At 37.8% G+C, this 26,702-nt stretch overlaps 2 protein-coding genes across 3 annotated transcripts; one reads left to right on the forward strand and one right to left on the reverse strand.

Moving 5' to 3' along the window:
- The first annotated feature begins 19,374 nt into the window (after positions 1 to 19,374).
- Positions 19,375 to 24,349, forward strand: LOC110783812 (pentatricopeptide repeat-containing protein At5g42310, chloroplastic). 2 transcript variants are annotated; one of them, XM_021988198.2, is made up of 5 exons: positions 19,375 to 21,206; positions 21,985 to 22,137; positions 22,232 to 22,303; positions 23,196 to 23,380; positions 24,041 to 24,349. In XM_021988198.2, the coding sequence occupies exons 1-4, from the start codon at positions 19,458 to 19,460 to the stop codon at positions 23,301 to 23,303; spliced, it is 2,082 nt and encodes a 693-aa protein (XP_021843890.1). In that variant the 5' UTR covers positions 19,375 to 19,457; the 3' UTR covers positions 23,304 to 23,380; positions 24,041 to 24,349. The 2 variants fall into 2 exon arrangements, with proteins under 2 accessions (XP_021843890.1, XP_021843891.1); XM_021988199.2 differs by having other exon boundaries at positions 24,046 to 24,349.
- Positions 24,350 to 24,397: 48 nt separating this feature from the next.
- LOC110783813 (glucan endo-1,3-beta-glucosidase) lies at positions 24,398 to 25,787 on the reverse strand. Its single transcript, XM_021988200.2, has 2 exons — positions 25,614 to 25,787; positions 24,398 to 25,494 (listed from the first exon to the last, which is right to left on the reverse strand). Exons 1-2 carry the CDS (start codon positions 25,705 to 25,707, stop codon positions 24,551 to 24,553), a joined length of 1,038 nt encoding a protein of 345 aa, XP_021843892.1. The 5' UTR covers positions 25,708 to 25,787; the 3' UTR covers positions 24,398 to 24,550.
- Between the last annotated feature and the right edge of the window lie 915 nt (positions 25,788 to 26,702).

The following is a 26,702-nucleotide window of genomic DNA, read 5'->3' on the forward strand; positions in this document are numbered from 1 at the left end:
TACAGAGATAGATCTAAAAGGATGATTGGACTCAGTCAAAGCACTTATATCAATAAGGTGCTTGAAAGGTTCAATATTGCAGACTCCAAGCGAGTCTACCTACCCATGTCTCATGGAATGACTCTAAGCAAGACTCAGTGCCCAAAAACACTAGATGGGCGTAGACGAATGAGTGGGATTCTATATGCATCATTGATTGTTTCAATAATGTATGCTATGATATGTACACGCCCGGATGTTGCGTACGCACTAAGTGCTACGAGCAGATACCAGTCAGACCCATGAGAGGCGCATTGGACTGCTACCATAAATATTCTAAAGCACCTGAAAAGGCACAAAGATGATTTCCTGGTCTATGGTGGAGATGATGAATTAATTGTTAAAGGCTATACGGACGCAAGTTTCCAAACCGAAAAGGATGATTTCAGATCACAATCTGGGTTTGTCTTCTGCCTCAACGGAGGTGCAGTAAGCTGGAAAAGTGCTAAGCAAAGCACCATTGCAGATTCTACAATTGAAGCGGAGTACATTGCTACACATGAAGCAGCAAAGGAAGCTATTTGGCTAAGGAAGTTCATAGGTGAACTTGGTGTAGTCCCCTCCATTAAAGGACCAATAGCTCTATATTGTGATAATAACGGAGCTATTGCACAGGCAAAGGAGCCTAGACACCACCAGCGAGTCAAGCATGTACTTCGTAGATTTCACCTTCTACGAGAGTTCGTTGAAAGAAAAGAAGTCGAGATAAGCAAGATTGGAACTTATGACAACATCTCGGATCCATTAACTAAACCTTTGTGGCAGGCGAAGCAAAACTCGCACACTGCAGCTTTGGGGATCAAGCGTATTGGAGAATGGCTTTGATGTCCTTATTTAATGTTTTAAAGTTTTAGAGTTTAATACTTTGTAAAACATTATTGGTTAACCATTCACATTAATGAATAGAATTCATTTTTCCATTTAATTTGTGGTTTATTAAATGATGAGTCCCTTCAATTTGACGATATATTCAAGATAGACTGTCAGGACCAGTCCTGTGACTAAGAAATGTCTATCAAGTGAACTTGAATGTCAAAAGTTGAAAATGGTCCCTGGTCGGAGCTTTCTATAAAGATGGACGCATAGAAAACGTTAGACGACTAGAATGCAAGATGACTAGTAATTCTGTTTCTTGAACTATGTGGACATGGAAATGTCATAATCATTTGCATAGATACTTACTTTGGGAAGACTAGTATCGGACAGACCTATGAAACTTTACTGTAAGAGATGAAAATATGTCATAAGTAAGTTTCATTAAAATTATTAGACACTAATCCTCAATACCAGAGTGATTTGAGATTACTTGTTTGAGAACTTGTTGCTTTGACGTTGCCAACCGTCGCACCGTAAAAGGAGGCTATAAAGGCAACGCTCGGGTAATCACCTATCAAACGAAGTCTAATCTCAAGATCGCAAGATTGGGATAGTCCTCCCATAAATCGGGATGAGATGCTGAAAGTTGTAAAAGGTCACTCAGAGAGCTAGAAACTGTAAAATGCATGGTCGTGCTCAGATGAATCATAGGCTATGATTATCTGTTTATTTGATCAGTTGAACTCTGAAACCGAGAAACACCTCTTGGCATAATAGGGAAGTGTAATCCTCGCTGTAGTAGGTATAAATTCGACCTTTATCGATCACCACACCGGTGACAACTCTTACCTTATGTTCATGAGCAAGCATCAAGTGACAAAGGAATTAGGAAATGCACACTTGTCCCTAAGGACAAGTGGGAGACTTAAGGAAATAATGCCCTTGGTCCAAGTATGCATTTAATGCTAAGTCTAATAAATGCGGTTCAGTATTAATTATACAAGTTAATAATTCAGTGAGATCAAGTGAACTGTATGCCTAGCTAGAGGTCGCTTCAGTTCAAGTGGAATTAATAATATTAATCCACAGCTTACTCTTGACTAAACCCGTAGGGTCACACAAATAGTACGTAAAAGGATCAAGTATTTAAAGGAATTAAATACTCCATCTATGGATATTCGGAATCAACGGATCTCGGTTCCAGTGGGAGCTGAAATCGTCAAAGGCAAATTATGAATACTCCAGAAATGATGATATTGCCGGAAACGGAAATATGGATCGTATCGGAAAGATAAATATTATCCAAGTCGTAGATGTTGCCGGAAACGGAAACATGGTACGAATCGGAAAATATTATCTGGAATGGAAATATTGCCGGAATCTGAAATATTGCCGAAAACGGAAATATTGTCGGAATCGGAAAATAATTCTGGAAACGGAAATATTAAATATTTGTTCGAAACAGAAATTTATTCCGGAATCGGAAATATTAAATATTGTTCGAATCGGAAATGAATTCCGGAATCGGAAAATTAATCGGAAGCGCGACGTACGTAATATACATCGGACAAGCTTGCTAGATGAAAGGCCCAGCACGAAGCTAGGCCCGCGCCTAGCGAAGCCCGCGCGCACAAGCAAACACAGGCGCAGCCCGCTGCGCTAAGCAAGCAGGACCAGCCGAGCACGAAGCAAGGCCAGGCCCAGCGAGCAAGGCCAGCAAGCTGGCGCGCCCTTCGTGGGCTGCGAGCAGCTGCTGGGCCGAGCTCAGCGCGCGCACAACGCCCTTCGTGGGTTGTGCGTGTGTTTGTGTTTGTGTACGAAGATTTGATCGATTAGGATTCGTTTAGATTAATTTCCTAAAGCTACTAGAAATTAGATGATTGAATTTAAGTCTAATTCAGATTAGCTAATTTGAATCCTAGTAGGTTTCTAAAATCCGATTTCCCTACCCTATAAATAGGTGATGATATTCACAATTTATAACACACAATTCAAGTATACATATATAGTTTAAGGCTTAAAACTAAGACATTTTTTTGCCTCAAAATATTCGAATATTACATAGAACCTTAGGTGCAATTCTAGTTAATTAAATCTAAGGCGGATCCGAGCGTGCTGTGGACTATCTACGGAGGGACGACATTTGGAGTCCTAGACTTGTTCTTGTTCGGTTCGGGCACAGCTAGGGAGGGCACGCTACAAAGAGTATGCATCCTAAATTATGCTAATTGTTATGTGGCAATTAATTTGGATTCCTGGCTTAATGGTTTTTCCGCATGATTTATATTCAATTATATGTATCATAACCTAACAAGGACTTCCATATGTGGTACCAGCTGGTGGTACCACTTGCAGTAAAAACGTCGTCGATTACACCGAGTACGACGAATAGGAATGCTAAGACATTCAAGTACAAAGTCAACATTCTATCTTGGGGGCTATCTTATAATAGTTCCTTAACATCCCCAGTGGCACTACAAGTATTGTCAGGGATCCTCATGCAAATATTAAAAATCTACACCAACGCCTAGGCTACCCATGCCTAAGCAGTTGTTCCGAGTCTACATCAACGTCTAGGCTATGCAAGCCTACCATTTCCGTACGAGGCTTCTCATTGCCCACATACAAGATTTCTACACGCTTCGAAAGGTAATCTACAAAATTCAAAATACAAGATACAAAGTTCCAAGTTCTAAGTTCCAATAGTTCATGTTTAGGGTGGCTACCAAACAATTTCTAATACGAGTACAAAAAGCTAGCACCCACTACTATCAACATTCCCAAAATTCCAAGATGCAAAAACCATTCACTCCTTTTCCATATACCTATCCTATAGGTATGGGTGACTTCCCCCCCAAAAGTGGTCAAGAAGTCAACATTTTTCAAATCTACATAAAAAATCTAGAGCCCTTCATCATATCTACCCAAGGGAGCAACATTTCTAGGCCTTATACATACAAAAAGAAAATCCTAATACAAAAAAAACATCCTACGCATGCACCTAAGTATTCTGCGCCAAACATCAAACATCAAATCGAGAATCTTTCCCATCAAGTACGGGTATGCATCTGTTTCGGCTACAGCAACAAAATATTTCAAAGTATCCAAGCTCCGAAAAATATGCGAGATGGAATGAGGCATTCCTAACGGACCTAGGCTTCGGGAAAGTCAAAATATCGTGCCCCAATGTTCTTTTCCCCAGCGGGAACTTGAAAACCACTCTCTGGTGGATCAAGCCGGGTAAAACTCAGACGGCGTGTTCGAAATCCAAAATTCAAAATTTTCAAGATCAAGCGGGTTCAAACTTAAACGACATATTCAAAGTTCAAAATTTTCGATGCCAAGCTCCGACACGAACAAGGGTCAGGGACATTCAAATCGTACAAAGTTGAGTTGTCAAAACCGACCGGAGGTAGACTCGACCTTTTTTCTAACACTTGTTTTATGCAGGTACCGGTGTACAAATAATGGTCTTGATTTTAAGAATATCTTGACCGTTCTCCGTCCCAATTCAAATACTTTGACTTTCTATTTTCTCATCGAACGCTTAGTCAAAGTGGGGGCTTCTATAGACACCAAATTCGTGTCTCCCCTTTAGGGTCGATGACGAAACCATTAGCTTAGCGCCAAGATTGCTACAACTCCGAGTGTAAGTCCCAATTGCTAAATATTCTAAGTCCAAAATCCAAAATCCAATCCCCAAGTCCATTCCCATTCCGGAACTTGGTACAAAATTTAATTCCTAAATACAAATTCAAAATTCCAAGTACAAAAGCTCGAAACGGACCTCTCCATTGGTCTCCGAGCCACGTTTGCAGTAAAAATGACACTAAGCAATTCAAATTCAGGCGCCAACCCACAAAACCGAGCATCCCGGGCACCGACCCGTAAAACTGGATTCAAACTGTACAAATCAGAAAGAGGTTTGCGTTTAAAAATAAGAAAATCAACCTCATTAAGCAACCTCCCTAAGAAAACCTCCCCACTACAATACAAAAAGGTACAATGTACCCACCAAGACGAGCCTCAAAAGGACATCGTCATTGTCCTTTTTTGGCAGCATATGTTGGCGTCAAGCGACAGCTCAGCATCAGTGCCAGGCGCCAGCCTTTTGTCGGCTTTTCAGCCATATTTCTATATAAACCCTCATTTTCCAAAGCATTGGGGGGCAGAAAATCAAAAATAGACACAACATCATAATACCAACATTAATCTATAATTAACAAATTCTCTCAAAATTCTCAAAATTCCAAAAATACAAGCTCTCTACCACCTTGCAATTAGGAAGTCACATTGGAGAAATAAATCTAGCCTACTTAGGTAATCCGAGGCCCTTCTAATTTACTATTTTGCTAATCTATTTGCTAATTTCTAAAAGAAAAGGATGTTCATATGATATTCATACTCATTTTAACTAGGCTATGTGCTAAATGAAGGAAATAATGCCCTTGGTCCAAGTATGCATTCAATGTTAAGTCTAATAAATGCGGTTCAGTATTAATTAACAAGTTAATAATTCAGTGAGATCAAGTGAGCTGAATGCCTGACTAGAGGCCGCTTCAGTTCAAGTGGAATTAATTATATTAATCCACAGCTTACTCTTGACTGAACCCGTAGGGTCACACAAATAGTACGTAAACGGATCAAGTATTTAATGGCATTAAATACTCCATCTATGGATATTCGGAATCGACAGATCTTGGTTTCAGTGGGAGCTGAGATCGTCACAGGCAAGAAATGAATACTCTGGAAACGATGATATTGCCGGAAACGGAAATATGGATCGTATCAGAAATATAAATATTATCCAAGTCGTAGATGTTGCCGGAAACGGAAACATGGTACGTATCGGAAAATATTATCGGAAATGGAAATATTGCCTGAATCGGAAATATTGCCGGAAACGGAAATATTGTCAGAATCGGAAATATTATCGGAATCGGAAAATAATTCTGGAAACGGAAATATTAAATATTTGTTCGAAACGGAAATTGATTCCGGAATCGGAAATATTAAATATTGTTCGTATCTGAAATGAATTCCGGAACCGGGAATTTAATCGGAAGCGTATCGTACGAATAAACATCGGACGAGCTTCCTAGACGCAAGGCCTAGCACGAAGCTAGGCCCAACGCCTAGCAAAACCCGCGCGCGACCAAAGCAAGCAAAGCCCAAACGCGAGAGCAAGGCCAGCAGGCGCGCGCCCCTCGTGGGCTGCGAGCACTTGCTGGGCCTGGGCTCAGCGCGCGCGCGCGCGCATGGCGCCCCTCGTGGGCTGCTGCGCCTGCGTGTGTGTTTGTGCTTGCGTACGAAACCTTGATCGGTTAGGATTCGTATAAGATTGATTTCCTAAGTCTACTAGATAAATTAAGTGATTGAATTTTAGATTAATTCAGATTCACTAAATCGTTTCCTAGTAGGATTCTAATATCCGATACCCATGCCCTATAAATAGGTGATAAATGCTCACAATTTATATCGAGTATTCAAGTATTCAAAGTGATTTTTGAGAGCAAAAATTCAGTCATACAATTGCCTATATGTGCCGAAAATTCTAAGTACCTTAAGGGCGATCCTAGTTGGTCAAGCTTAAGGCGGATCCGGACGTGCTGTGGACTATCTACGGAGGGACAACACTTGGAGTCCTAAAGACTTGTTCTTGTTCGGTTCGGGCGCAGCTAGGGAAGGCACGCAACAAAGTGTATGCATCTAAACTATGCTAAATGATTATGTGTAAATAATATGCTTTCCTGGCTTTATGGTTTTTCTGCATGATTTATGAAATGTCATATGTATCATAACCTAACACTAAAAGGGTAATCTTTTAGGGGATTTCATACTTGAAACCCCCTCAAATGATCTTCCGAATCCTATTTCAAGTTCAAGATTCAATCTTTATGTATTATTTTTTATAAAACTTTGTTAAGAAAGTGAGGTTTTTGTTAGGTTATGAAAAATATAAACAATATAATTCATGCGGAAAAAACATAAAGTCATGAATCCAAATTAATTGCCACATACTCAATTAGCATAATTAGGATACATACAATGTGATGCGTGCCTTCCCTAGCTGCTCCGGAACCGAACAAGAACAAGTTTAGGACTCCAAATGTCGCCCCTCCGTAGATAGTCCACAGCACATTCGGATCCGCCTCAGATTCAATTAACTAGAATATTATCTAAGGTTTTATGTGCACTAGGGAAACTTATTATAATATTAGGCAAGTATTAAATTCTCTCTTGAATCTAATATATGTGAATACTTATTGAATTGCATTATAAATTGTGATCATGAACCACATATTAAAATTATATTTATTTTTTAAAATATTTTCCATAAAATTTGCTGCCAGATATTTTGATAAATACACCAATTAAATCCTAAGTTCCTTAAGTTTCTTATATACCATTAGCAAAATTAATACTTTACATAAAATTCTAAGTACTGTAAACTACCTAGACTTTTATGTCTTCCCTTTTTCTGAAACTTGCAACTCAGAAGCTTCAGACGTTCTAGCTCTGGAACAGTACGTGGTGAGTTCCTCTATATGTTAGAGGAACTCAAGATTAGGAACTTCACCTTCATTTGCATATTTCGAAATCACTTGATTGTTTAAGTTGTTGCTCGCATTTTATTGACCTTTGGTGCTCTAGCTTTTACTGCTTCCTACTCAGGAACTCCAGTAGCCATCCCTAGTTCCCCATAAGATCTCAAACACTTAACTGCCAACATTGATCAACAACAACAATCAGGAAGTTTGGAATGTGTGTGTCATCAACCAAAACCAGAAACAACATAGTGGATGATTGTTGGGAGCCGAAGTGAAGGAAATAATGCCCTTGGTCCAAGTATGCATTTAATGGTAAGTCTAATAAACGCGGTTCAGTGTTAATTATACAAGTTAATAATTCATGGAGATCAAGTGAACTGAATGCCTAGCTAGAGGCCGCTTCAGTTCAAGTGGAATTAATAATATTAATCCACAGCTTACTCTTGACTAAACCCGTAGAGTCACACAAATAGTACGTGAACGGATCAAGTATTTAAAGGAATTAAATACTCTATTTATGAATATTCGGAATCGACGGATCTCGGTTCCAATGGGAGCTGAAATTGTCAAAAGGAAAATTATGGATATTCCGTAAACGCTGATATTGCCGGAAACGGAAATATGGATCGTATCGGAAATATAAATATTATCCAAGTCGTAGATGTTGCCGGAAACGGAAACATGGTACGTATCGAAAAATATTATCGGAAATGGAAATATTGCCGGAATCGGAAATATTGCTGGAAACGGAAATATTGTCAGAATCGGAAATATCGGAATCAAAAAATAATTCTGGAATAGGAAATATTAAATATTTGTTCGAAACGGAAATTAATTCCGGAATCGGAGATGTTAAATATTGTTCGTATCGGAAATGAATTCCGGAATCGGAAAATTAATTCGAAGCGCATCGTACGATTAAGCATCGGACGAGCTTTCTAGACGAAGGCCCAGCACGAAGCCAGGTCCACGTCCAGCAAGCCCGGCGCGCGTCACAGCAACCAAAGGCAACGCCAGGCCTAGCGCAAGGCCAGGCCCAGCGCGCCAAGGCTGCGAAGCAGCGCTTGGGCTGCGACACAGCACGCGGGCTGCGAGCAAGGCAGCGAGCTCGTGCGGGCTTCTTGCGCGCGCGCGGGCATGGCCTGCTCGCTTGTGGGCCGTGCTCGTGTGCATGTTGGAGTTTGTGCATACATCGAGTCCTTAAGTGATTAGGATTAGATTAATTTTCTGATTTACTAGTTCTAATGGAACTCTAATTCTAATAGAGTTAGGATTCTTGAGTCCTAGTAAAATTCCAATTTCATATTCCTACTCTATAAATATGTGATGGCATTCACAAATTTATGTGAACATAATTTTCAATCATACATAAAGTTTTAAGGGTTGAAACAAAGTATATTATTTTCCATAATATCCGAAAATTCTCATAGAACCTTAGGTGCAATTCTAGTTAAATAAATCTAAGGCGGATCCGAACGTGCTGTGGACTATCTACGGAGAGACGACATTTGGAGTCCTAGGCTTGTTCTTGTTCGGTTCGGGCACAGCTAGGGAGGGCACGCTACAAAGTGTATGTGTCCTAAATCATGCTAATTGTTATGTGGCAATTAATTTGGATTCCTGGCTTAATGGTTTTCCGCATGATTTATATTCAATTATATGTATCATAACCTAACAGTGGTATCACGAGCCTCTAATTCATTCCATAATAATTAGTTAACATTGTTAAATTTTATAAATTTGCAAGGAATAAAAAGGGGTGATTAATTTCGTAATTGTAATTAATTGCAAATTTGCGATTATTTAATTATATGTTCGCAAGTTTTTCGGCAGTTTCTTCGTTTCTTAACGAAATCGAGTGATTTTTGTGTCAATTCTGTATGTAAAAGGCATTCTAAAATTTTGACAAAAATACTAATTTTCGGCCGAACCCAGAATTCCCAAATTCGAAGCTTAACTATGACTTTTCGGAGGTTTTAGTTTTTCGAACGCAAAATTCGTAAATTTAAGATGTTAAATTGAATATTTGCGATTCTTGTTGATAAATCTTGAGTTTTTGATTGACCTACAGTATATGTTTAACAACTTTGAATGCCTAGACTTGTTAATTATACAACCTAATTTGTTATTATGATTAATTTGTTGAAATTCGAATAATTTAGAATTGATTTGTTTTTCATAATTAATTAATAATTTAATTAGGTATCCATGATTAAAAACCACCATAAAAATTGTTAATATATGTTAAATTTTAAATTTTTATGACCTGGATTTGAATCCATGTTAATCGGAAATTAATTGATTAATAAATTTTCGATTTTTCGCACTAAAATTATGAAATTAATATGTTTTATTAATTTGTCATTAATTTTGAATTTAAAATTTAAATTTTTTTGAAAAACGCCCATAAATGTTGCACGCACAAAGCAATGGAAGCTACGTGTTACCCTAAAGGGGTGTTGTATAGTGCGGGCACGCGACGACGAGCAAGGGAGCTCGTCGCCCGTGCGGTACGAATGCAGCGAGAAACCAAGTCATGGCGCGCGCGCGAGGCGAGGAGCCTGGGCGTGTGTGCATGCGCTCATGAATGTTGCACGCACAAAGCAATGGACGCTACGTGTTACCCTTAAGGGGTGTTGTATAGTGCGGGCATGCGACGACAAGCAAGGGAGCTCGTCGCCCATGCGGTACGAATGCAGCGAGCAACAGGCGTGGCATGCGCGCATGGCAGTAGCATGCCTGGGCGTGTGTGCTGCGAGCCATGGGCGATGGGGCGATGAGGCAAGGCACAGGCGAGACGAGGCCGCAGCGCGGGCAGCAAGCATGCTCGCCTAGCGCGCTGCCTCGCCGAGCAAGCAAGCAACACACAGCGAGCAGACGCGTGTGGGCGGCGAGGGATGTTGTGCCACAGCGCGCGCTGCCTCGCCGGCCCAGAGAGCCGACCAGAACGCGTCGAGCAAGCGGGCTGCGCGCATGCGTGGCTGGGCTGGCTGCGTATGCGTGTGGCTTGCTCGTGCATTGCCTTGCGATCATTCGAGGGGCGTTGATGCCTCGTGCACTCGACGGGGAATGGGCGCAAGCCCATGGCCTAGTCTTGATCCGATTGATGCGCTTAGAATTTAATTTTAAATTTTCAGTTCGGAAACGATTTTAATTAATTCTAAAATCTGTAATTTAATTTTTTTCTCGGAATTTCATTTTGAATAATTTAATTATTATAAATTTTATTTATACTAATTATTTTACTAAAATTAAAACCTTGATTAAATTTAAATTAATTAAATTAATAAACTGAAAATAAATTAAAGGATTCAAATAATAATTTATATGAGCTTTAAATTTTAATTAAATTTGTATGTTTCCGGTTGGACTAGGAAATACAATTTTATATTTAAAATTAGTAAAGCATGTAAATTTATTGGTTTAAGTGGGAGCGTTTTAGTCATAAACTCTTGATTAGGTCTACAATCCTTTAAGGTTAAAATAACTTGATTAGAATTAATAAGGATTCAATAATTGGTAGATTATTGGAAGCCTTGATTAATTGCTGCAAATATTTATGTGATGCATAACATGTTCTACTAACCAGCTATGTGGGCCATTCATTGATAAATGAATGGGTGAATGGTATATATTGTAATGTATTATTTTGCAGGTTATGGAAAGTGACTAGTATGGCCCAAATAGGATAGTAAATATGGTCTGCGTACCATTAAATTTGAATGTAAAATTGGTCTAATGCACCAAAGTTTTTAATTTAAATATGGTCTGCGTGCCATCAAATAGTTGTAATTAGTTTAAATTATAGCTTATCCTATTTGAAGAAAAATGGCGCCTCCCATGGTGAAATTCAAGACGGAGTTTCCAATCCATTTTCAAGACGGGGTTTGAAGTTGAAGCTTCAAGATGAAGTTGGGCCATACTAGATCACATTTATATCTTATGCATGTTTTAAGTTATTTATTGCTTTAAATATGTCTTAATTATGCATGAGATTGTGGCTTGATTATGTTGCATGATTAAGGATTTTAGTTCACTTAAAATCTAAACAACGTAGTAATATAAGAGCCTTAAGTTCCAAACTTTAAAAATTGAGTTAAAAGGTGCCATGCCAAAATAACACTTACTTGGACAAACCTTTACATCAATCTTAGTAATAGTTTTCCGCCTAAGCGAGGTGTTACTTATTGATCCTAAAGGGGTAAGGTACACAAATAATTGTGAGTACATGTTAGTTTTGGTGAAACTCAACGAATAAGTAAGGAGTCATTTTATGTCGTGGCAAATGAGATAGGTTTACCTAATAAGTTCTTAGACGTACCTATCAACCAAGAGTAGTTTCTAGACTATTAGCAAAGGCTTTGCTTACCTAAAATATTTTAGAATTGAGTCTAAATACATAATGTGCTTAATTCTTCAATGATTTAAGGATCTTGGAATCATTTTATTCACACCTGCCGGAACACATAACTTCGAATAAAATGCTAATGACTTGTTTAAATTGCATGATTGCTTTAATTTTCAAGTTATTATTCATGATAAATGTTTAGACTTTGCATGCTTCAATGTATGTTTTAATTATTGTTTATAATTAAATATCTTGCACTGCAGTAAATCCTTTTAGAAAGGTAATAGTAAATTTCCTCGATTGGTAGTGAATCCAAGAACGATTCACAGAAATGAGAGAAAGTGAGCAATTTAAAATGTACGTTTCTTTTAGCGACTTTTATGATTGTTTTCGAGTATCAAAGTCGAATGGCAAACCAATTGGTGCTTGTGAATTCAAAATACAATGTAGTTTTGAGATCATAAAGCATTGAGTTTAAACGCTCAGCTTTACCAATGGTTAACAACCTAATATCTTTGTCCATTTAATTCTCGAATGAGTTAGTCCCTAGACATTCGAATAGATTGATGCTTAGAGAACTTTAGAAGATTCTGGTAAGATCATCTAGTTGAAACAGAATATTCAACATAAATTAAATGGTAAGAACCTTGTTGGAGTGACATTGGACATGTCTAACAAAGTATAAAAGTCAACACTAAAGAGTTCAATTCTTAAGACTATAAGAAATGGTACAAGAATTAGGAAAACAGGGAACAAATGAAAGGAACTTACAATTCCGTTTCTACCTATAAGTTTATATTTAAAGAGAAGTGACCTAGCAATCAAACTTCCTTGGTATCATATACCGCTTGAGGTTCTTACTTCGGTAATAACTCAAACAATGGAAGCTAGGCTACACTAATGACCTACAAGTGGGAAATGAAGCATGGCATTGCTACATTAGTTGTAGGGTCATCTAGTTTGTTTTAAAGTCCTTTCAAAGGCTGGAACTTAATGGCTATTTTGTTCCATAATCAGCATACCTAAATTTCTGTTTTCAAACACAGAAAGACTCACATTCAAAAAAAAAAAAACCAATGTTTGTTTGTTTATTTGAATGAAATGGTCATTTACGGATTGAGTCAATATGCTAGATTAAAACAAACAACTCTTTAACAATAAGAACTTTACTAGGTTCAAATCAATCTCTTGATTTGAGTTCCACAAACCTTTAGCATTGTTGCTTAGACCATGTCAACAAGTTAACGTTCTAAAGCTCTATTTTGATGGAATTTTGAAAGTTGATTGATTACTAGATCATTCAAGATGAGCTAGTCTTACTTGTTGAAAGTAACAAAAGATATGAACTATTGTTAGAACGCCTAGACAATAGAGTTCAAAGCTAAAGAAAGATTTTATGACTTTATTATTTCACATGGATTTGAGTGAATATAGGTTTATTTACTCAATGTGATATAATTTTGAATCTGTTTGGCTAGTTCAAAGATTCAGAAGTATAAAATCCACTTGGTAAGAAATCATAGAGATCTAGGTTAGATCATGTTAATGATTACTTGAAACCAAAAATGATCATCAATGATTGTGTGTTGTAATTTCACGATCTAGCTCCATAAGAGATGGCATATCTACGTTGGAATGATCGAATTCAATTAGAACTTGATTCGATCAATGATGAATCATAAAGACTTTTCCTATAATTTCTAAACAAAATGTTCAACTATCACCAAACTAAACCAAATTCGTCAAAGCTATTGAAAAGTAATTTCAGAATATCTTTTCAATAATATATATCTAAAGAGTTGCTAAACTCAGTGGGAATTAGTGTTTATTATTCGACAAACTAAGGCCCATGAATAGATATATGTTTCATTGTGATTTATTCAAATGAGACACAAGGGTATTGTTTCTACCACCACGAATTTTTGAGAACATAATGTTTGTTTGCTCGAAATAATGTCCTTTTGGAGATTTGTTTCCAAATGACAAGTGGGAGAAAATAGACCTCGAAAGTCTTCGAGGCGAACAACAAACATAAACGGACATTCCGGAGGCTTTTCGAAGTGCTTCAGAAAATCCGAACTTATTCTTTAAGGACTTTAGAAGTGGCTTTAAAGAATAGACATCTCTTAGAAGACTTTACAAAGTGCTTCAAGGAGAACAGAATACTCAAAGGACTTTCAAGTGTCTATTGATATTCTATTGTTTGATGTTTTATACCCAAGTAGGCATAGAGTTCAGGTCACTGAAACTATGAGATTCTTCTATTAGATAGTGAAGAAACATAGAGTTCAGGTCACTGAAACTATGAGATTCTTCTATTAGATAGTGAAGAAACCTACAACTTGCAGTCAAACTATTATCATGTAGATTAATGAGTTTGTGACTTGTAAGAAAGCTATGACGAAACCCAGATTCCCTAAAATGGTTAGAGGCCATATATAGACTTAATGTTTAAATTGGTTAAAGGCCATAAAAACATAACCAATGTTTTGATAACAAAATTGAAAATTTGTTGATTTGCAAGAATAGGTTAACACCTATTGGTTGCAAATCAGTTTTAAGGATAAAAACCATCAAACATGGAATTGTGTTCACACAAAAAGCTAGATTAGTTGCTAAGGGTTACAAGCAAATTTATGGCATGGGTTGTGTTGAAACCTCATGCAAAATCGTAATGCTCAAGTCTATAAATCAAGCAATGATTGCATATTAGCACATATGGCAATTGGATGACGAAACATCTTCCTCAATCAAATGTTGGAAGAAACTATGTACATGGTATGTCATAGGATTTGTGGATCCAAATAAATGCTTGAAAAGGAAAGCTAGGTTATAAAATCTAAGTACAGATTTAAGCAAGCGATCAGGAATTGGAAATGTATTTTAGTGAAACTAATAAGTATTTTAGTTTCATAAAATGTACATGATTCTTATAGATATATAAGAGGTTTAGTGGGAGTACGTAAAACTTAATTGGTCCTATGTGTATCACACACATATCTCTCTATTGTGAAATCATTCATCAATGATGGACCAAGGAGAAACTTAGTACATACTGGGTATTAAGATCTATTTACAAAGATCTTAGAAAATTGTTTTGGAATAAGTAATGGCGTTTACTAAATCAAACACGAAAGACTCCATTAGGAGACATTCGACCCATGTGAATAAATCTAAGTAAAGAATGTTTGAACTATGTATAAGAATTTACTAAGTTAAACATCAAAGGATCTAAGTGAGATTCTTCACCTATATTATATGTTAAAGAATTTAGTTGGATTCAGTATCTACTGAAACTGAATGAGCTAAAGTTACATGAATAGAATTCAATTGAGAATTATTCTACGAAAGAATTTATCATGTATAATATAATATGAGGATCGCCAAAAACATATCGTATGACTTAAGGCATGACGAACATATACCAATCTCTATTGATCTAAGTGAAGATCTATTAGATTGAGATCAAGAAAACTTATGGTACTTGAAAAGGTACATAGGATTAGTTCTTGATTCAAGGAAATAAAGATATGCTAAAAAAAAAACATTGATGCTACACGCATAAACACTGGCAAAGGATCAAGCAAGATCCCTTTGGAGTTAACCATTGGCAAGGACGAGCTATAGAGCATCGTGTTTTGAAATGGCAACATGGATTGAAGACCATGAGTTGTTGTGTGGGAAACTAAACCTTAATTTCTATGTTTTAAGATACAACTGGAAAGTCTTCCACATATCCGTGAACTGATTGGATAAGAAAATCCAAAAAAGCATCACTAGCAACCTATACAGTTGAAGTAAAAGTAATTATTGCCTAAGAAGCAATGAAACAGAGTTGTTTATGTTAAAGAGTTCTTCATTGAACTTTGGTAGATCACATGTCTGTTGGCTTGATGGTTCTTCATTGAAACATGCGTAGAACCACTCTTGAAGCAAGAAAAGACTAGATCACAAAATAAACATACTCAAAAGATCTTATCATCTATCTCGAAGAATATTCGATGAAAAGGATATTAAGATTGGCAAAGCATGATAACTAAACCTATGCAGCAAGTGAAATACAACACTCACATTGTGGCACTGGAAGTCAAAGATAGTTTTGAATTCCATTAATTGTTTTAAAGATGGCTTTGAGGCCCATGGTTGTAAAACATTGGGGTTGAACATTTATCACATATGAAATGTATTTTCATATTCCATTTAATTTTGGTTTAGTATTAAATGATTAGTCCCTTCAATTTGACGATATATTCAAGATAGACTGTCAAGACCAGTCCTGTGACTAAGAAATGTCTATCAAGTGAACTTGAATGTCAAAAGTTGAAAAAGGTCCCTGGTCGGAGTTCTCTATAAAGATGGACGAATAGAAAACACTAGACGACTAGAATGCAAGATGACTAGTAGTTCTGTTTCTTGAACTATGTGGACATGGCAATGTCACAATCATTTGCATAGATACTTACTTTGGGAAGACTAATATCGGACAGACCTATGAAACTTTACTGTAAGAGACGAAAATCTGTCATAAGTAAATTTCATTAAAATTATTAGACACTAATCCTCAATACCTGAGTGATTTGAGATTACTTGTTTGATAACCGGTTGCTTTGATGTTGTCAACCGTCGCACCGTAAAAGGAGGCTATAAAGGCAACGCTCGGGTAATCACCTATCAAACGAAGTCTAATCTCAAGTTCGCAAGATTGGGATTGTCCTCCCATAAATCGGGATTAGATGCTGAAAGTTGTACAAGGCCACTCAGAGAGCTAGAAACTGTAAAATGCATGGCCGTGCTCAGATGAATCATAGACTATGATTATCTGTTTATTTGATCAGTTGAACTCTGAAACCCAGAAACACCTCTGGACATAATAAGGATGACAACTCTTACCTTATGTTCATGAGCAAGCATCGAGCGACAAAGGAATTAGGAAATGCACACTTGTCCCTAAGGACAAGTGGGAGACTGAAGGAAATAATGCCCTTGGTCCAAGTATGCATTTAATGGTAAGTCTAATAAATGCGGTTCAGTGTTAATTATACAAGTTAATAATTCAGTGAGATCAAGTGAACTGAATGCCTAGCTAGAGGCCGCTTCAGTTCAAGTGGAATTAATAATATTAATCAACAACTTACTCTTGACTGAACCCGTAGGGTCACAAAAATAGTACGTGAACGGATCAAGTACTTAAAGGAATTAAATACTCTATTTATGAATATTCGGAATTGACGGATCTCGGTTCCAGTGGAAGTTGAAATCGTCAAAAGGAAAATTATGGATATTCCGGAAACGATGATATTGCCGGAAACGGAAATACTGATTGTATCGGAAATATAAATAATATCCAAGTCGTAGATGTTGCCGGAAACGGAAACATGGTACGTATCAGAAAATATTATCGGAAATGGAAATATTGCCGAAATCGGAAATATTGAGGAAACGGAAATATTGTCAGAATCGGAAATATCGGAATCAGAAAATAATTCCGGAATCGAAAATATTAAATATTTGTTCGAAACGGAAATTAATTCCGGAATCGGAAATGTTAAATATTGTTCATATCGGAAATGAATTCCGGAATTGGAAAATTAATCGGAAGCGCATCGTACGATTAAGCATCGGACGAGCTTGCTCGACGAAGGCCCAGCACGAAGCCAGGTCCACGTCCAGCAAGCCCAGCGCGCCAAGGCTGCGAGCAAGCGGGCAGCGAAGCAGCTCTTGGGCTGCGACAAAGCACGGGGGCTGCGAGCAAGGCAGCGAGCTCGTGTGGGCTTCTTGCGTGCGCGGGGGCATGGCCTGCTCGCTTGTGGGTCGTGCTTGTGTGTGTGTTGGAGTTTGTGCATGCATCGGATCCTGAAGTGATTAGGATTAGATTAATTTTCTGATTTACTAGTTCTAATGGAACTCTAATTCTAATAGAGTTAGGATTCTTGAGTCCTAGTAAAATTCCAATTCCATATTCCTGCTCTATAAATATGTGATGGCATTCACAAATTTATGTGAACATAATTTTCAATCATACATCAAGTTTTAAGGATTAAAATAAAGTTTATTATTTGCCATAATATCCGAAAATTCTCATAGAACCTTAGGTGCAATTCTGGTTAATTAAATCTAAGGCGGATCCGAACGTGCTGTGGACTATCTACGGAGGGACGACATTTGGGGTCCTAGGCTTGTTCTTGTTCGGTTCGGGCGCAGCTAGGGAGGGCACGCTACAAAGTTGGATTCCTGGCTTAATGGTTTTTCCGCATGATTTATATTCAATTATATGTATCAGAACCTAACACGAAGGTGGCTGAGGCAAAGGCGATATATCTGGGGCTGAAGGCGGCGATCGAGTATGGAATTCGAAGGGTAATTGTTGAGAGTGATTGTTTGAACCTAGTGAACGCAATCTGGGCACGAGAGAAAGGTGGGAGCCATTTCCACCTAATCTTTAATGATATTTTTCATGCTTGTACTATGCTAGATGTAGTTTCTTGGAGTTTTGTTAGTAGAAGTGGAAACAAAGTGGCTCATGAGCTATCTCATTGTATGCCATGGAAATTGGGCAGGCAAGTTTGGGAATATAGTTTTCCTGCTTGTATTACTCCTTTTTTAGCTTCTTGACATTTCAATGAATCAGAATTAATTGGCTTTCTCGGCCTTCCTTCATAAAAAAAGTGGAGCCTAAAAGCCGCCCCATATTACTCAAACCGCCCCACCATTTTCCCTCATTTTCCATTAGTACCCTTACTTAATTTTACTTTCCAATTCTCTCCTACCACCGTCGGCCACCACCTCCAACCACCATCGCCGGCCACTACCTCCGGCCACCACCATCACGTCATCGACGACAAAATGGCCGAGTCTTCACAAGAGTTCTTTTTTTTTGTCCGGAATTCTTTTTAGAAACTAATGCATTTTTAGCTTGTACCATGGTACATGCGTATGAATTTTAAGCTTGTACCATGGTACAGACTTATGAGTTTTCAGCTTCGACCATGGTATTGACTTATGCAATTTAAGCTTGTACCATGGAAGGAGCTTAAAATTCATAAGTCCGTACCATGGAAGGAGCTCAAAATTCATAAGTCTCTATTTTTTTTCTTCCGATTACATTAAATCAAATGCAACAACAAATTAAAACCTTAAATAATATAGACTTATGAATATTTAGCTTGTACCATGGTACAAACTTATGAATTTTTAGCTCCTTCCATGGTACAAGCTTAAACTGCATAAGTCAATACCATGGTCGAATCTAAAAACTTATAAGTCTGTACCATGGTACAAGCTTAAAATTCATAAGCCTGTACCATGGTACAAGCTAAAAATGAATAAGTTTCTAAAAAAAATTCGAACAAAAAAAAAACCTCTTGTAAAGACTCGGCCATTTTGTCGTCGCCGACGTGATGGTGGGGGTGGTGGCCGGAGGTGGTGGCCGGAGGTGGTGGCCGGCGGTGGTGGTTAGATTTGGGGTGGGAAGATAAGAGGGTGGTAAATAAAGGAGGGTATATGGGTAAATAAATGGGGCGATTTTGAATTATATGGGACGGTAAATAGTAAGCCCCTAAAAAAAAAATTAAAATCCCGGAAACCGTGGATAATTTGTCAATTTGATATCCCTGAGAAAGGAAAGGGGAAAAACATTTTCCCTCCACATCATCTTCTTCCCTCGTTTCACCACTCCCACTCACTCCATCACTCCACAATTCAACATGAACATTTTCCTTCTATCTCCTCCACTACCCACCCGCTTCCCTCCACAACACCTCCGTTCCTTCCTTACTTTCCCTCCACTCCTCCGCCGCCTTCTCTCTCCTCCACCGCCTTTCCCCTCCTCCAACTCCGTCTGTTCCGCTGTCCTCTCCGACCAATTCACCACTGACTACGAAAACGATGACGCTCTCCCCACCTCTCGCAAACGCTACGACTTCTCCCCACTCATCCACTACCTCTCCACCAATCCCCCCTCTCAAGAGCCCCTCAATTCACCTCCTGGCTCGCTTGACTCGGCCGAGCTTCACCTTGCTGAGTCATACCGGGCCGTTCCGACTCACTACTGGCACTCCCTCCTCAAAACCCTAGCTTCTTCTCCCACCACCATCTCTACCGCCTACGCCGTCGTCACCTGGTTGCAGAAACACAATCTCTGCTTCTCCTATGAATTGCTATACTCCATCTTAATCCACGCTTTAGGAAAATCAGAGAAGCTCTACGAAGCATTCTTACTTTCGCAGCGCCAGAAATTAACCCCGTTAACGTATAATGCCCTCATTGGAGCTTGCGCCCGAAACGATGACCTTGAAAAAGCCCTAAATTTGATGTCTAAGATGCGGCAAGATGGGTATCCTCCTGATTTTGTGAATTATAGTTTGGTTGTTCAGTCAATTGCTAGGACGAATAACAAGAATCACGGCGATTCGTCGGTTTTGGTGAGGTTGTATGAGGAGATGAGGTGTGACAGAGTTGAACTTGATGCTCAGCTTTTGAACGATTTAGTTGTAGGGTTTGCGAAATCAGGGGATGTCGATAGGGCATTGTGGGTTTTAGGTGTGGTTCAAGGGAATGGGTTGAGTCCTAAAACTGCCACGCTGATTTCAGTTATTTCTGCCTTGGGGAATTCCGGGAGGGCTGAGGAGGCTGAGGCCGTGTTCGAAGAGCTTAAGGAAGGTGGGTTGAGACCCAGGACAAGAGCTTATAACGCGGTTTTGAGGGGGTATGTGAAGGCTGGTATGTTGAGAGATGCTGAATCCATTGTTTTTGAAATGGAGAAAATTGGGGTTTCTCCTGATGAGCATACTTATAGCTTGTTGATTGATGCTTATGCGAATGCAGGGAGATGGGAGAGTGCTAGGATTGTGTTGAAAGAAATGGAGGCTAGCGATGTAGGGCCTAATTCTTTCGTGTTTAGTAGGATTCTAGCTAGTTATCGCGATAAAGGGGATTGGCAAAAGTCATTCCAAGTTTTGAGGGAGATGAGGAATTGTGGGGTGAAGCCTGATAGGCTTTTTTATAATGTGATGATTGATACTTTGGGGAAGTATAATTGTCTTGATCATGCTATGGATACCTTTAAGAGGATGAAATCAGAGGGGATTGAGCCAGATAATTGTACATGGAATACATTGATTGATTGCCATTGTAAGTGTGGGAGGCATGATAAGGCTGAGGAGTTGTTCAAAGAGATGCAAGAAAGCGGCTGTGTGCCTTGTATAACGACTTATAATATTATGATCAACTGTTATGGTGGGCAGGAGAAGTGGGAAGAGGTTAAGACTTTAATGGGAAACATGCAGGGTCAAGGATTATTGCCTAATGTTGTGACATATACCACTTTGGTTGATATTTACGGGCAATCGGGAAGATTTACAGAGGCCCTTGAATGCCTAGAGGTTATGAAGGCGAATGGATTAAAACCTTCTGAGACTATGTACAATGCCTTGATCAATGCATATGCTCAACGGGTATGGTGTCTGGAACTTTTGATATTTTGCTCATTAATAGTGTCAAAATTCTGTATGTTCTGCTGATTATATGTGCTGAAGTGCAACTTTGTGACCTGTGAGTGATATACCCGTGAACTGCAGTGCAATTAGTTTGTATGAGCAAGTTTTAACTCATAATATGCTTGTGGTAATTAGGTTTGTTTATTTTGAAGATGGTAATGAATCAAAGCTCCTTGGTTTTTTATGATATCTAGAAACTCAAAGAAAGACTAGACCATTTGAACATTCTCTTTATTCCTTCATCTTTGTCCTGCTAACTTATGCGCCTGTTAGACCTGCTCTCTTGCCACTTTAATTAGGGTGCAACTTTCCATTCCCCTTGTTATTTTTTGAATTCTGCTAATGGCATTTCTGATTTCAATTGGCACTTTAAATTGCCGAAGAATGGAACCCAACAAGGTAGAATGAGTAGTGATCTTTATTATGTTGCAGTGTTGTTGTTTCTGACTTTCTGATACATGGAATTGAGGATTTTTTCCACTTAAAGTTGTGGGTTCAATCTTAACCTGTTTTCTTGTTTCCCCAAAGCATAGCTTTATTGAATGTTTAAATGCATCGAAATCTAATTCCACCTAGAACTTTGGGTAGGTGTAAGATTTCTCTTCGTACCCAGTGAATTCCTTTTTTGCAATCCCTGGGAAGCCCACCATAATCTTTTCTTTTCTCCTTTATTTACACGTAAAATATATTATACCGGTTGATCATGCATGTATAAAATATCCTTCTCGATTTGCAGGGTTTATCAGACCAAGCAGTTAATTCATTTAGGCTCATGCGAGCAGATGGCCTCAAGCCAAGTATTTTAGCTCTGAATGCACTGATCAATGCATTTGGGGAGGACAGAAGGGATGCTGAAGCATTTTCTGTCTTGCAGTATATGAAAGAAAATGTACGTCATTTTTTTGTTGGTATGTTTGCTTCCTTATAACCTGAATGAACCATTTTATTTTTCTGCTAAATCTTTCTATTGGCTGTAATTGCAGGACATGAAACCAGATGTAGTTACATTTACGACACTTATGAAAGCATTAATACGTGTTGAAAAGTTTGATAAGGTAAGAATTCTCTACATTCTCGTGGATTCATAACATTCCTATCAAGAAACTTCAATCATTTTCGTGCAGTTGTCTGTTTGCTGAACCATTTTTTGTTAAGAAATTAATTCTATTGCAAGTCTACTATTACACACCCTCTTCCCTTAATCCTATGTATTCCTGAGTTGGAGCTCTCTGCCTTCAGATAAAGGGTTCTAATGCATCATACTTTGGGCTAGATGGCGTTGAATAAAAGATAGTTTGTTAGTAGTATAACTGATCCAATTATTATGTTTATACTAAACAATAAGGAGAATATTAGGCTTGGTCTGTCCTTACTCGTGTCAAATTGCTGTGTTGGTTCTAGAATTGGGGGTTTCTTTATACGAAGTATTAAATTGACCAGCCCTGCCTTGACAGATTTAGGATATCTGGACTCTTGTCCACTTTATCGCTTAAGGCCTTGTTCTGTTCACCTTATTTCCACTTATTTCAGGAAAAATAAGTTCAGATAAGTTCAGTTAAGCTCAGATAAGTTCAGATAAGATAAGTTCAGGAAAAATAAGGGTTGACCAAGTACATTTTATAACTAAAATAAGGTTTGATAAGTTCAGATAAGTTCAGTTAAGTTCAGATAAGTTCAGATAAGTTCAGTTAAGTTCAGATAAGTTCAGATAAGATAAGTTCAGGAAAAATAAGTGAAAATCAGGTGAATAGAACGCAAATGCAATTCTTCCTGTGAAAAACAGATTACAGCGGTGCAACTGGTAATATGTGATTTTGTATTGTACTAGAAGTCTAGAAACAAGATGCAGGATATGAAAGTTCTCATATACCAATATTAATATTATCCAAGAACTGGAAAGCACATTAAATTCTGTGACTTATGTACTAATGGTTTAAAATACTTCAGGTTCCTTCTGTCTATGAAGAGATGATATTGTCTGGCTGTAACCCGGATAGAAAGGCGAGATCAATGTTACGGTCGGCGTTGAAATACGTGAAGCGGATGCTGAGATGATACTTATTGCAAATCAATCTCCTAGCAAAAGCTGATGGTGTGTGACGATATTGAACATATTTGTTAATTTTGACGGGGTTAGTCTTCCTTACTTCTTACATGAGTATATTATCATATCTGAATCTGTTATGTGGTCCATAAATGTTGTTTCAGGCTTTCAGCATAGTCAATTGATGTGTTTGTACTCACATACTAGTTTGATTTTTTAATAGCATGTACAAGTATGACTGTATACTTTGTATAAGTCATAGATCAAGGAACTGCATTTGTAGTTCCCTTTTTCTCGGTTGAGTTTTCCACCAAACCTCACTGTACAGAAGATGCTAAGTAACCTTTCCAAATGCATAATATCTGTCAGTATGTTAATGACCAGGAGAAATAGTTCAAAATCCAACCTTTTGGAATCAGTAGTCACATTTTTTATTTTAGGATGTCTGCAAAGAAGTTGTCACTAAGAAGAAAAAGCATTTTTCTACGTAATTACAGACGGAGAAAGTAGCTCCCACCAGATATGCCAAATTTGGCAGGCTGGAGGAGTTCATCCTTGAAAACACTTATTTGTGAATTCGCTGAAATGTTAAATGACTATTTATGATCTTGTATGAAACAAAATCTAGTAATATTTCAAATAATGCATTTTTCCGTGGACTGTGGTATGTGGTCGTTTTTCATCCTTCACTTATATTTTGCTGAAACGGATTTCAGCTGAACATTTTTCTTCTGGATATGCTTTACAGTGCAGGTCATAAAGATCTGTGGACTGCGGTTGTGTACATTCACATGAAAAACTTACGCTTGCGGCCTGAAATTACAGTACCTTTGACAGGGTCTCAGTTTGGGGTTCCAAATCATGTTCATAATAGACTTCTTCTAGTTAGCTTTTTGTAGGATACCTTTGTTTGTAAATTAGTTTTTGTATACATGCTTAAATCTTTCATTACTTGTATAACAGCATCACATTGACTCAATTTTTGCACTCCTAGTAAGAAAAATGGACCATAATGTAATCCTTGAGTTCGATTAATACAAAGTATATTTCATTGGAAGTACAAGGCTCCTCGTAAATCCGTATTCTCGGACGTAGAAGGTAGATGTCAAGATGGAAGCAAGCAAAGTATATAATTCTAGTATTTGTAAGTTACAGAGGGAGGTCCCTCTTATTTAGTATAGTACATGAAAATAAAATAAAATAAAATAAAATAAAATGTTTACTAACAGTACAAGTGTTCCTGAGGTATAGATAGATATTAAGTGAAATTGAGTTGGCCATATTTAGGCTGTTGAGCAGGAGTAAAGAGTCCAAAATGCTGCTCAGTGGCAGCTCCTTGTTTCCTATCCTCATCAAACATAGCAAACAAGTAAGTCTCAATTCCCTGCCCTTTCAAAGGAGTCCCCTGCTTCACATGACTGATCAAATTCTTATAATAAGTTCCTGCATTGTCGGATGTTGCAGCGTCTCCACCTTCTGATGGCCATCCACTCTCAGACACAACAATTGGTGTATTAGGTGCACCAGCCCTGGCTAAAGCAGCATACACCGCATCCACAAGTGCATCGAATAAGTTTTGATAATCCTTTCCATTATTAGGATCAGTAACCACTTTACCAGGTGAAGTGAATAATGCATATTCAAGACTGATAGCTTGTTCATTATTTGTGTAAGCAAAGTAAGGGTAAACATTAACCAACAAGGGTGAACCATTGCTTGTTAGAAAGTTGATGATTGGAGTAATATAAGACGTGTCACTGAATTGGCCGTTGGATGGTGGGAAGGAATTAGTGATTAAGGTTGTGTCAATGGCTGTAGAAACCTTAATTTGGGCACCTAAGTTGTTAGAATTGAGTGCATTGAGAACATTTTGCATTGCTGGTTGGACTGATGAAGCTTCTTGATCAGACGGATGGATTTCATTCCCAACCGCGATGTATTTGATAGCAGATGCAAATGGGACGACGTTGGACTGAACCCACTGGTTAGCAGCTCCTTGGTCGGATGCTAGAGATTGAAGGTTATCTCTTGGGACATCGATGATGGTTTTGATGCCTGATCCTTGTAGAGCTTGGAGAGTTGCTACATCTGGAGAATATATCCTCATGGCTCCTATGCTGTTTGTTTTGTAAAGGTTAACCACTTCTTGCTGGGATGGTAACCCATTTCCATTGTTTCCATAACATACTCCAATTTGTCCCTCTGCATTTTATCAATCAATTCACAAATTACTGAATACTTAAACCAAAACATCAGTACTTAATTGCCAATAAAAAAAGATCAATACTTGAATACTAGAGATTGGGAGATTGATTTCATACCTGCATGATGTAAGCTAAGACATAAGAATGCTACGACGAACAGTAATGTGGCGGCAGCCATGGGAGATTTGGTACGAGTAGCTATGGCAAACATAAGAAATAAACTAATGGGTATGTGTTTAACGTACACCTTAGCAGAAGAAGCTAAACAGTTTAATGCTTTGGTGTTTAAGAATCCTTCAGCTGCCCCTTTATATAGATCACAATATTAGGCAATGAGACAATATTAATATTTTTTTTTTCATAAATGTTAGGCAATGACCCAATAATTTCCCCATTTTTTTCACAGTATATGCCAAAACATCTTGGAAAATAATGTTCTTTTATGATCAATATAATTTCAATGTTTTTGTTTTTTCAATTTTAGCAGCCATACTAGTCTATAGTATAGTTTCTGTCCATGCTTCTATTTTTCTTCAAATTTGAAAGTCTTGTTTTTTGACATAGTCAAATTTGAAAGTCAATACTTCATTTAATGTTTGAAAGGAGCCTAACCAAAAAAATCAAAATTAACGAAATTGGAAATAGGGGGGAACTCACCTGGTGAGTTCTCGCCTCACCGTTTGTTTGTACGTGCTTGGGAGTGGAGAATTGGGATGCCTTTACCTCGCCCCTTACCCTCAAGTGTTGAGTTTGTTGAAAACCGTAAGTGAGGTTAACTGATCTGTAAAATACTCTATATGTTTAAATAAATGTCTTTTAAGCATTTGCACAGTAATATAGTAATACATGGAGAGTAAAATGAGATGCTTTATTTATCTTCCAACTAAATCTAAACTAATATTTCAAAACATAATGTTTTGCATTACATGATACCACGTCTCATCTTTTTTTTTTTTTTGGTTGTAAATCATCATTTATATTCATCTTTTCTCCTTCTTCATTAGATGATATTTTGCTTTAACATTATTTTTATTTCGTTTCACATTCAATTTTCAATGTCATTATTATATTTATTTTTTCAAAAATTATATATCCTCCTTATACTACATAGTCAATATAATAAAAAATTTAAGTTAAGAAACGGAGCGATTTCCTTCAATATTGCATAAAGATCCAATAATTCTCAAAATATGTTACTTTCTAAGT

Source organism: Spinacia oleracea, chromosome 5 (genome assembly GCF_020520425.1).
Source record: "Spinacia oleracea cultivar Varoflay chromosome 5, BTI_SOV_V1, whole genome shotgun sequence".
NCBI classification, from domain to species: Eukaryota; Viridiplantae; Streptophyta; class Magnoliopsida; order Caryophyllales; family Amaranthaceae; genus Spinacia; species Spinacia oleracea.